The sequence below is a fragment of the Heteronotia binoei genome, chromosome 21 (assembly GCF_032191835.1).
Source record: "Heteronotia binoei isolate CCM8104 ecotype False Entrance Well chromosome 21, APGP_CSIRO_Hbin_v1, whole genome shotgun sequence".
In the NCBI taxonomy this organism is placed as follows: domain Eukaryota; kingdom Metazoa; phylum Chordata; class Lepidosauria; order Squamata; family Gekkonidae; genus Heteronotia; species Heteronotia binoei.
Window position 1 is genome coordinate 193,038,492 of NC_083243.1, and position 12,827 is coordinate 193,051,318.

The 12,827-nt window shown below is 41.9% G+C and overlaps 1 protein-coding gene across 1 annotated transcript in view; it reads right to left on the reverse strand.

Annotated features, from left to right (window-relative positions):
• The window catches only part of MUC13 (mucin 13, cell surface associated), a 60,227-nt gene that overhangs the window by 23,027 nt on the left and 24,373 nt on the right, over positions 1 to 12,827 (reverse strand). The window contains exon 9 of the mRNA XM_060262453.1: positions 5,269 to 5,378. Within this exon, the coding sequence (XP_060118436.1) occupies positions 5,269 to 5,378 (110 nt within the window). The remainder of the gene's footprint in view (positions 1 to 5,268; positions 5,379 to 12,827) is intronic.

Genomic DNA, 12,827 nt, shown 5'->3' on the forward strand with positions numbered 1-12,827 from the left:
GTTTGAGAATTTTGCCAATGCGGTCGGTGACAGATTTTATGTAGGGCAGGAAGGCTGTACCCACATTTGTGTGTGGCTCGGGATTTGGTATGGATGGTCTCCTGGGATGGAGGGCTCTTCTAATTTCTTGTTGGGAGTATCCCTCCATCCCTCCAAATAAGTTAAATTTCATAGCAGAAAATGTCTCAACATGGCAAAAACAGAACATATAAGGAGGGTATGAAGTTCCAACCTAGGATCAGCATAGGAGTAGTGCATAAACACCTAGTTTCTTTAAATGAAACTACGGTAAGTCCTCAGGGCCAGATGAACTGCATCCAAGGGTTCTAAAAGAACTTGTGGAGATAATTTCTGAGCCTCTGGTATTATTTTTGAGAATTCTTGGAGAACAGGAGAGGTGCCAGATGATTGGAGGCGGACGAAAGTTGTCCCCATCTTCAAGAAGGGGGAAAAAAGAGGATCTGGCTAATGACCGACCCGTCAACTTGATGTCTATACCTGGAAAAGTTTTAGAACAAATCATCAAACAGTCAGTCTTGGAACATTTAGAAAGAATGACTGTGATTACTAAGAGCCAGCATGGGTTTCTCAAGAACAAGTCATTTCAGACTAACCTGATCTCTTTTTTTGAGAAAGTGACTACCTTGCTGGATCAGGGGAATGCTGTAGACATCGTTGATCTTGATTTCAGTAAGGCTTTTGATAAAGTTCCACATACTGTCCTTGTTGACAAGTTGGTAAAATGTGGTTTGGATCCTGTTACAATTTGGTGGATCTGTAACTGGTTGACAGATCGCACCCAAAGAGTGCTTGTGAATGGTTCCTCATCCTCTTGTAGAGGAGTGACAAGTGGACTGCTTCAGGGATCTGTCCTGGGACCTGTTTTGTTCAACATCTTTATAAATGATTTGGATGAAGGAATAGGAGGAAAGGAAAGGTCCCCTGTGCAAGCACCAGTCGTTTCCGACTCTCGGGCATAGAGGGAATGTTTATTAAACCTGCCGATGATACTAAATTGGGAGGGGTTGCAAATACAGTAGAAGACAGAAACAGGATACAGGATGACCTTGACAGGCTGAAAAACTGGGCTAAAACCAATAAAATGAATTTTAACATGAATAAATGTAAAGTTCTGCATTTAGGTAGGAAAAATCCAATGCATGGTTATAGGATGGGGGAGACTGGTCTTAGCAGTAATATGTGCGAAAAGGATCTCGAGGTCAGTGGATCATATGCTGAGTCAACAGTGTGATGCGGTGGCTAAAAAGGCAAATGCAATTTTGGGCTGTATCAACAGCAGTAGAGTGCCCAGATCACGTGAAGTGATGGTATTGCTTTACACTGCTCTGGTAAGATCTCACCTGTAGTATTGTGTTCAGTTTTGGGCACCACATTTTAGAAAGGATATAGACAAGCTGAAACGGGTCCAGAGGAGGGTGACGAAGATGGTGAGGGGTCTGGAGACCAAGTCCTATGAAGAAAGATTGAAGGAGCTGGGGATGTTTAGCCTGGAGAGGCGACGGCTGAGAAGTGATATGATCACCATCTTCAAGTACTCGAGGGGCTGTCATATAGAGGATGGTATGGAATTTGTTTTCTGTGGCCCCAGAAGGTAGGACCAGAATCATGGGTTGAAATTAAATCAAAAGAGTTTCCAGCTCAACATTAGGAATAACTTCCTGACCATTAGAGTGATTCCTCAGTGGAACAGGCTTCCTCGGAAGGTGGTGGGCTCTCCTTCCTTGGAGGTTTTTAAACAGAGGCTAGCTCGCCATCTGACAGCGATGGAGATCCTGTGAATTTTTGTTGTTGTTCAGTCACACAGTCGAGTCCGACTCTTTGTGACTCCATGGACAAAGTCACGCCAGGCCCTCCTGTCTTCCACCATCCTCTGAAGTCTGCTCAAATTCGTGTTTGTTACATCAATAACACTGTGCAGCCATCTCATCTTTTGCCATCCCCTTCTTCTTTTGCCTTCTGTCTTTCCTAGCATCAGGATCTTCTCCAGGGAGTACTCCCTTCTCATTTGGTGGCCAAAGTATTTGAGCTTCAGCTTCAGCATCTGACCTTCCAGGGAACAGTCTGGGTTGATTTCCCTTAGGACTGACTGATTTGATCTTCTTGCAGTCCAAGGGACTCTCAAGAGTCTTCTCCAGCACCACAGCTCAAAAGCATCTATTCTTCTGTGCTCAGCCTTCCTTATGGTCCAGCTCTCACAGCCATTCATTACTACTGGGAGTACCATTGCTTTGACTATACGGACTTTTGTTGGCAGGGTGATGTCTCTACGTTTTATTATACTGCCCAGGTTCGCCATAGCTGTCCTCCCAAGGAGCAAACGTCTTTTAATTTCATGGCTACAGTCACCATCTGCAGTGATCTTGGATCCCAGAAATGTGAAGTCTGTCACTACTTCCAAGTTTTCCCCTTCTATTTGCCAAGGTGTGATGGGGCCGGATGCCATGATCTTAGGTTTTTTGATGTTGAGTTTCAAGCCTACTTTTGTGATCTCCTATTTCACCCTCAACAAGAGGTTCTTTAGGTCCTCCTCATTTTCTGCCATTAGAGTGGTGTCATCTGCATATCTGAGGTTGTTGATGTTTTTCCCGGCAATCTTAATTCCAGCTTTTGCTTCTTCCAGGCTAGCATTCTGCATGATGTACTCTTTATATAAATTAAATAAGCAGGGTGACAATATACATCCTTGTCAAACTCCTTTTCCTATTCTCAACCAATCAGTTGTTCCATATCCCGTTCTGACAGTTGCTTCTTGACCCTTATACAGGTTTCTCAGGAGACATGTGAGGTGGTCTGGTACTCCCATCTCTTTAAGAACTTGCCACAGTTTGTTGTGATCCACACAATCAAAGGCTTTAGCATAGTCAATGAAACAGAAATAGACGTTTTTCTGATACTCCCATGCTTTCTCCGTAATCCATCGAATGTTGGCAATTTGATCTCTAGTTTCTCTACCTCTCCGAAACCCAACTTGAACTTCTGGTAGTTCCTGATCGACATACTGCTGAAGCCTAGCTTTTAGGATCTTTAACATGACCTTGCTGGCATGTGAAATGAGTGCAATGGTGCAATAGTTTGAACATTCCTTGCCATTACCCTTCTTTGGGATTGGAATATAAACCGATCTTTTCCAATCCTGTGGCCACTGTTGTGTTTTCCAAATTTGTTGACATAATTACCGTTTTCGCACACAGCTGACCTTGCAGTCACAATCCTGTTCCCTTCGCAGCGTCTGTTGGATTTCCCACCATCTTCGCCGGAGTTACAGGAAGTGCTGCAGCTTTTGTGTAGCAAACGTAAACTGGGTTTTAGCGGTTTACGTTTGCTACGCAAAAGCTGCAGCATTCCTGTAACTTCGGCGAAGATGGTGGGAAATCCTACCAGACACTGCGGAGGGAACAGGATTGTGACTGCGAGGTAAGCTGTGTGCGAAAATGGTCAGAATGTGCATCACTTTAACAGCATCATCTTTTAGGACTTTGAATAGCTCAATTGGGATACCGTCATCTCCGCTCGCTTTGTTGTTAGTAATGCTTTCTAAAGCCCATTTGACTTCACTCTCTAGGATGTCTGGCTCAAGGTCATCGATTTCACTGTCATGGTTGTCAAGGACACTGAGAGCCTTCTTGTATAATTCTTGCCACCTCTTCCTGATCTCTTCTGCTTTTGTTAGATCCCTGCCATTTTTGTCCTTTATCATGGCCATCTTTGCACGAAACGTTCCCTTGATTTCTCCAATTTTCTTGAATTTTGGGGGTGGTATTTGTGAGTTTCTTGCACTGTGCAGGGGGTTGGACTAGATGACCCTGGAGGTCCCTTCCAACTCTATGATTCTATGTCCTTTAGGGGGGTAGACCAGGCCTCTAGAGAACAGGTCTACCTGCTCCTTTCCACTATATTGGTAGATCTGGCCTTGGACTACTTCCCTGCACTAAGCCTTAAGAAAACATACCACCACTTGGGAGCAGGAACTCTTGCAGTCCAGTTTGGGTTTTTGTTAGTGAAATATGACAAATTAACAAGTATAACAAATTCAAGTATAAAAGAGGTGGAACAATCACTGTCAAAACCCTACCTGGCCTAACAAACAGGAAGTTGCTTAAATGCCCAGACTACTTATTAATCCAAACATTTTTATCCCACTTTTACTGTGACTCAAGACAGCTTACAAATCATACTGAAAAGCACAACAAGGGTGTGCAAAAAAATTGATTTTTTCCCCTTTACTCCATTATAGCTTACGGAGACCGTTATAGTCAATGGGCCTCATTGACTATAATGGTGAATCTCAATCCAGGGGTATCTGGGGCAATGGGGAGCTTTTTTTGAGGTAGAAGTACCAAATTTTCAGCATATCTGCTGGTGCATCTCCTAAAAAAAGTTTCAAAAAGACTGGACCAGTGGGTCCAATTCTATGGGTCCCAGGTGGTGCCTCCATCCTCTATTGTTTCCAGTGGAGGGGAAAATGCTTGTGCGCTGGAAGCTAAAATCCCTGCGTAGACAACTAAAATGTTGTGTACCAGTGACCTCTAGTGGAGTTTACAGGGAACACTGGTAGTATCTTATGCCTTCTTTCCAAATTCTTGACTTTTAAATTCCAGCTTCAAATTTTAAATATGGTTATTTATTATGTTATATTATGCATTTTAGAAAGAGCCCCATGGCGCAGAGTGTTAAAGCTGCAGTACGGCAGTCCTAAGCTCTGCTCACGACCTGAGTTCGATCCCCGGCATAAGCTAGGTTTTCAGGTAGCTGGCTCGAGGTTGACTCAGCCTTCCATTCTTCCGAGGTCGGTAAAATGAGTACCCAGCTTGCTGGGGGGAAAGTGTAGATGACTGGTGAAGGCAATGGCAAACCGCCCCGTAAAAAGTCTGCCATGAAAATGTTGTGAAAGCGACGTCACCCCAGAGTCAGAAACGACTGGTGCTTGCACAGGGGACCTTTCCTTTCCTTTATGCATTTTATATCTTATTCAGATTTCTGTTAAATTTTCTGTTCCTATTTTAACTGGAGCTTAACCTGGATACCTGTGTACTTAATAATGTTCTTGTCAGCTGGAGCTGGTCACTGACTGTAATAAAATTGAACCAAACTGAATGTCTTATGTTCTAACCATTGATACAGAATTCCTATAATTTAGTAGTACCCATCTAGATGCATCCAAAAGCTAACCATAGCTATCTCTTTATGGGGGAAAAAAAATGTTAAGTCTCAGTTTATAAAAAAAGACATTAGAAGAAATTGACTTACAATTTTGGTGACATTGTAGTATAACTGTTTGTAGACTTTGGTACTTTCATCTTCCATTGATGAATTATATAGCACATTATTTAGAGATAAATCACCTGGGAATATTTTTCCTGAAATTATAATGAAACTGATGTCATTCATGTAACTTCTGGAAAACTGGCTTTCTGTTAGCTATAATTAAATGTCAAACCTGTGATAACTGTGCATCATAGAATGGTTTTGGAAAAATATAAAATGTCCAGGGTGAGACAAAATTGAAGACTGATCAAAAGTGACAATTCAATGACTTGTTTCAGTAATGGGAATAGCAAGAACTGGCAATACTAAAGAAAGTTCAGAAATTTTTTGCACACACGAACTTTGTGTGAGAACCCGACTTTTATCCCAAAATCAGAGTCAGTTCAGAAACTGTTTGTAGACTTTGGTACTTTCATCTTCCATTGATGAATTATATAGCACATTATTTAGAGATAAATCACCTGGGAATATTTTTCCTGAAATTATAATGAAACTGATGTCATTCATGTAACTTCTGGAAAACTGGCTTTCTGTTAGCTATAATTAAATGTCAAACCTGCGATAACTGTGCATCATAGAATGGTTTTGGAAAAATATAAAATGTCCAGGGTGAGACAAAATTGAAGACTGATCAAAAGTGACAATTCAATGACTTGTTTCAGTAATGGGAATAGCAAGAACTGGCAATACTAAAGAAAGTTCAGAAATTTTTTGCACACACGAACTTTGTGTGAGAACCCGACTTTTATCCCAAAATCAGAGTCAGTTCAGAAACATGACATTACCTCTGGCAAAATGTTCCCATATTTAAGAATGAGAGAAGCACCGTTTTGTATACTGAGGTTTTGTCAATGGGAAAGCAAAAAGGCCAATTAAAGTTGTTCAGGAGTAACTTCAGCCTTTTTTTTTTTGCAAAACATAATGGACCCCTTTGGGGATTGAGCCTATGACCTTAGCATGAGTAGCACCATGCTCTAATCAACTGAGCTAGTGAGCCATTCTCAGTTAGTATTCAGTCTCTAGGCCTCTGATCTAGATGCTCTTCCAAGCCACAAGCCGTAGCATAGCTTTGCTATTCTTATTTTACCATCTTCCTTGCTGCCTATTAGGGGTGTGCAAGAAAAAAATAGGCATTTTTCCAACTCAGGTATATCAGCCCCCCCCCCCCCCTATTGATAAATACAGAATTTCCTGAGTCCCAGAACCAGTATGGAATTTATACTTGGGAAATATTTGGTATTTCTGAAAACATTCAGGTCAATTATAACCATTCAGAAGGAAGGGAGAACAAGAAGGCATGTTTAATGCCTTCCCTTTCCTCACCATCCGCCCTGCCACTTCCACAGGTCAGTTTCACTCCCTGCTGATCAGCTGTTAGGTTTATACCATTTAACCCTAACAACTTACTAGCGGATGGGAGTGAAACTGACCTGTGAAGAAAGAGAGAGAAGGCAAGTTTAAACACCTTCGCTTTCCTTCCCCAGCCTCCCTGCCACAGAGGGGGCCTGGGGAGGGAAATAGACAGTGGGAAGGCATTTAAACATAGTTCCCTTCCACAGTCACCAGGCCCCAGCAGGGGGCTGGGGAAGGGAAGTCAGAGAGCAAAGACACATTTAAATGCCTTTCCCCCCCTCCTGGAGACATTTCAGCCTGGCAGCCAGCTGGCGAAGAAGCCCAGCTGTTAGGCTGAAATGTTTGCAGGGCATTAAACTCACTAGTTTCAGTTCCCTCCACTTGGAAGAAGAGAGCCGTCCAACTATCCGGTTTAATGCCTTGCAAGCATTTCACCTTAACAGCAGCATTAAACTGGTTAAGTTTAATGCCTCGCAAGCATTTCAGCCTAACAGCAGGGCCTTTCAGCCTCTGAACACCTGTTTCACTGCCCCCACTTAGAAGAAGGGGGCATTGAAATGGACGGGTTTAATGGCTGCCAGCCATTGCAGCCTGACAGGGAGCCTGGGGCACCAGCCTGCTGTTACACTGAAATGCTTGCAAGGCATTAAACTGGTCAGTTTCACTCCCCTCCACTTGGAAGCAATCTGTTTTGCTCCAATCCCACTATGAAATGGCTGCTGGTTGACTGCTGCTAATCAGCTGTTAGATTTAAACGGCCCCAGGAGCAATCTCCACAGCTGCTCTTCTGTTTTTTTCACATGAACCCAAATAAAACCCAAATCATTTGGCTTTAAATAAAATGGGGGGCTATTTAAATAAAATGGCAATTGAACACTGTCATGTTAATATAACATTATAACAATCTGTATACCAGATTCTCTGAATTTGCATTCCCACATTTCCATTTTACTTTGAAAATACCAAATAAATAAAGGTGTTTATTTTGTTGTTGTTGTTGTTGTTTGGGTTAAGCTGAATGCACACCCCTACCACCTACATTTGGAGACATACTTCTCAAGGGATTTCATGTTGTTATTAATAATAATAATAATAATAATGAAGAAGAAGAAGAAGAAGAAGAAGAAGAAGAAGAAGAAGAAGAAGAAGAAGAAGAAGAAGAAGAAGAAGAAGAAGAAGAAGAAGAAGAAGAAGAAGAAGAAGAAGAATTATACCTCACCCTTCACTCTGAATCTCAGAGCAGCTTACAATCTCCTTTACTTTCCAGTCCCCCAATAGGCACCTTGGGAGGTAGGTGGGGCTGAGAGAGGCCATTCCATCAGCTGCAAGTGGAGGAGTGGGGAATCAAACCTGATTCTCCTAGATAAGAGTCCACACACTTCACCACTACACCAAACTGCTTGATACTGCAACCGTTAATACTCTGGTAAAGGTCCAACTGCCCTATACGCAGCCTTCATCTATTTGAAGGCAGCTTTTGATTCCATCTCAAGGCAAAGACTGTGGCAAAATTAGAGTCCTCCAGTATAGATAAAAGATTGTTATACCTTGTTTGTGCCTTCATGAGAAATCACTTCTTAGAGTGAGATGCAACTCACAGGGACTACTTCCTGATTCCAATAAAAACCTTTAAGGGTGTAAGGCAGGGTTGCCTTTTGGCATCCATTTTATTCTATTATTATATCAATGATATGGTGGAACATATGGCTAATATTAAATTCCACCCGCCAAAGCTGGCTTCTCATCATCTTTTGATACTGCTATATGCAGATGATGTGGTCCTGTTATCTAGGACACTGGGCAGTTTGTCACATGGAAACAGAACTTAAAGCTGATAAGACCAGCAGAGCTCAAAGAAAATCTCTACAAAATGGTTTATAGGTGGTACCTTACGCCTGATAGATTAGCTAAAATTTATCCTACGTATTCCAATAAGTGTTGGAAATGCCGAGAAGTTAAAGGATCCTTATACCACATATGGTGGCAATGTAAGATAGCCAGAAAGTATTGGACACAAATCAATATTTGGACTCAAAAAATTCTGGAATTACAAGTTTCCCACCTGCCAGAATTGTATCTCTTAAATATTTGTAGACAGAAAATACCCGCAACAAAACTGAAATTGCTGATGTATATTATCACAATAGCCAGAATATTGTATGCTAAATATTGGAAAAGTGACAAAACCCCGAATAGAGATGAATTCATAAACAGATTATTAGAAACAGCAGAGGCCGATCTAATGTCTACAAGATTAAGAAACGGTAATGTGCAAAAGTGCCAGGAGGAATGGAACCCCGTTTATAAATGGGTTAAGAGTAAAGGATTTGATTTGGAGTAACTATATTGAAATATAATATACTTACTGATTAATGAGAATATTTTCTTCTAGTTTAAGAAGTAAAGGCTTTGATATTGATATTAGCATTGTGCTACATACTATTACATGAATGAAATAACTAATGAACTCACAACTAAATGTTTTTCATTTTATGGAAACCTCTCCGCCTCCCAGTGTGCTTGGCTGTGTATTTGTGGTGATTGTGTGGCAACGGGAGGATGATATATGCATCTTGTGTTTACTTTTCTTTTCTATTGTGTATGTAATGTAATGTTTTATTTTCTATTCTGTATGTAATGTAATGTTTTACTTTCTATTGTGTATGTAATGTATGTAATGTTCTTTTCTTTCTTTTTTCTAATAAAAGTAAAATGCTTTAAAAAAAAAAAAGAAAATGAACATCTGGTCATTAAATTTGACAAAACAAAAGTGATGGCATTTGGAAACATTCTAAGAAGAGTTACTGGACCATGAAAATGAACAAAACTGAACAAGTAACAAATTTTATTTATCTGGAAATGGTCATTCAGGATTCTGGAGCTCTCACAGCACATTATAATATGAAGGTAGAAAAAGCTGAGAAAACAATGTATACCATCCTTAGTTTTTTTCCAATCTAAGGGGGGCTTTTATGTTCCGGCAGCTTTGAAGCTGCTCCAATTCAAAGCTTTAGCACAGCTGCTGTATGGCATTTATTTGGGCATTTCTGCTAATAATTTATGGACCCTTGAGAAAGTTGAATCTGAATTTCTCCATAATATCCTGCAACTACCACCAGGTGTACCAAATGCCCTATTACGACTTGAAACGGGGCAAATGAGAATTGAAGCTAGAATTTTGTTACTCTCGGAATATCAATGGCTTAAGATACATACAAATCAAAAAGGCCTTTTTCCTTTAATAATTCAGGATTCTTATCAGCCAAGGTGGTTGCAGTTGGTTAAAACCAATTTACAAAGTTTAGGACTCTCACCTGAGAACCTTTTGGCACAGAGCAATGCCCAGGTGAAAAGTATTATTAAACAAAGAGTTTGTGACATAGAGTGACAATGGGACCTAATACAGGCCCCTTTTTCTGGCACCAATTGAGTCCAAACATGCCATGAGGTGCCATCTTGTAGAATAGCCTTTAGTTTGACTTGATGTGCAGTTATTCCTTCAAAGGGGCTGGTTCGGAAATATACGAAGATTCCATATGAAGACAGATGTTGCCCCTGCTCCATGGGAGAAGTGGAATCAATGATCCATATGTTCTTTCAATAGGATAAGTTTATTTCCCCATTTTTAGACAAAACAATAGTGGATGCAGACAAGGCCTGCCTGGAGAAACTGGGGCCCTGCAATACCTCCCAGCCACCTGGCGCGGCCCATCCTGTCGCCGAGTCTGCCAATGCAAGAAGGTGACGTGCCTGCCTCCGGGCTCGGGAGCAGTGGCTGAGCCGTGGCTGCAGCCACGGAGCTGGGGAGGAGGGAATGACTCCCAACAGAGAGGGCTGGAAGCCCAGGAACTTTGAGATGCAGTGGCTAGTGCCACTGTGCCCAGACGCAGCACCAGCATCACAGCCCCCTCGGCTGCCCCACGGAGCACACGCCCCAGGAAATCCGCCCACAGCATCCTCGCTTATAAGCAAGGGTGGAGTTATCTGGGGGTGGGGCCAGGGAGGAAGGGAGGGAGCCAGGGACAGTATAACAGGCCAGAGGCTGAGAGGTCAGGGAGGAAGCAGGCTGCTACAACAGAAGGGCAGCTGAATGAGAGAGAGGGAGGAGCCCAAGCACAGCCAGGGAGGACAAGAGCACAGAGGGGTGAAGTAACCCAGCTCTGTCCTCCTGCATTCTGAGACCTCTGGGAAGCCTAAACAAGCCCAGGCCCAAGCCAGGCCACCAGGAGAGCAGTGGCCATCAGGGGTGGGACACTTTGAATTGATGAAATCCACATCTTCAGACAAATAGCTACATTTTGTTAGCATTTGGTAAAATTCCACAATAAGAAACATAATTCTGCACGACTTGTCTGAATTGTATAATTTATATGATTTTGCAGACATTTGACATTTAGACTTTCTGGATTCTTATAAGGTTTGAGGGTTTTTATGACCTAATAGACTTCTTGAAATATTTTTGGTGATTTTATAGATGTTTGATATTTTAGACTTATTATAGACTCTCTGGATTCTTATAAGGTTTGAAGCTTTTTATGATCAAACAGACTTCTTGGAATATTTCTGGTGGTTTTACTAAGGATATATTATGGTTAATAAGGATAGATTATGGCCTGTGGCATGTAAATAATAGACTCTGACTGTAAATAAATATTCGTTCATTCACCAAACTGGCTCTACACCTGGACTGATTCAGTATAAGGGGCTACATTCGAATGCTTTCTGTGGTTTCTATTTGTTCTTTCTTATCTCTTATCTCTGATCCGGCAAGGAAGAATACATCACAAGTGGTTGAATGAGCTTGACAGCCCGCCGGACTTGTGACTGATGCAGGAAGGCCATGTATGAGCAAGGGGCAGCTATCAGAGCCCGGCGGGGGGGGGGGCACACCTGACTTCGCTTGCTCTCTTTGTGCACCCACCTCTGCCTCACTAAGGTTACTGAAAAACTCATAGATTGATTCCTCACTAGCAGTTGCTCCACCCCCACATTTTGATCTGCAGCTCCTTCCAATTTCCCTCACGGCTTCCAGAACTCTAAAAAAAACCAAGAGCAGGAAGCTGTGAGGAAAATTGGAGGGAGCCTAGGATCAAAGTGTGCCCATGCAGCAACTGGTGAGGAATTGATCACTTGAGCTGGGGAAAGCAGAAGCTTGGGGGTGGAACAACTGCTAGTGAAAAATAGGTCATAATGCTAGACCAAACCTGCTTATAAACCCCCCCCCCCCCAAATTAAAAGATGGATAACCTAAGCAATAGTGGAGCTTGTAGACCAATGAAAGGGGGGGTGGGGGAGAACCATTAACAGTTTTCCAAGATGGCTACCTGAGTAAATACAAATAGAAGAATCTCCTATTTCAAAAAACATGGCCAACATGAAACTGATCAATAAGGACAGAGTAACCACAATGCACAAAAAAGCCAAAAAAATTTGGCACAGAGACACTATCTGGGTTTTCTTATTCATATGCAGAATATATACTCTGCAATTCCCAATAGAAAAATTGGGGGGGGGGGGAAGAGTGCAGAATACAGGCACAGCACTTGAAGGAAAGCCCTACCAACTCAACTTCAGTGAAAATTGGCAGTAAGCTGTAAGTGCATAATAGGCCTTCCTTGTCCTAATGTGGGGCTTTTGAAATAAAATGGCAATTGAACATTGTCATGTTAATATAACATTACAACAATCTGTATACCAGATTCTCTTAATTCCCAGCTTTCATTTTTTTTTTTTAAGGAAGTATTTCCTTTTCCCCTTTTGTTGTGAAGATATAAGGGGACATCATATCTCTTCAAAAAAAGAGGATAGAGACTTACTTAGGGGAGGGACGGTGGCTCAGCGGTAGAGCATCTGCTTGGGAAGCAGAAGGTCCCAGGTTCAATCCCTGGCATCTCCAAAAAAGGGTCCAGGCAAATAGGTGTGAAAAACCTCCGCTTGAGACCCTGGAGAGCTGCTGCCAGTCTGAGAAGACAATACTGACTTCGATAGACCAAAAGGTCTGATTCAGTGTAAGGCAGCTTCATATGTACTTTAAAAAATGATGCTGATATGCAAATTTTTTTCAATGGCAATTGACAAATAAAAATCTGAAAAAGTGTTAAAGTATTTGTTGCGAGTCCGGGTGGGGTGGGGGTACAAGGAAACTGTTAGGAAGCCTGCAATGCAGAAGCCCTATTTTCACTGTGCTT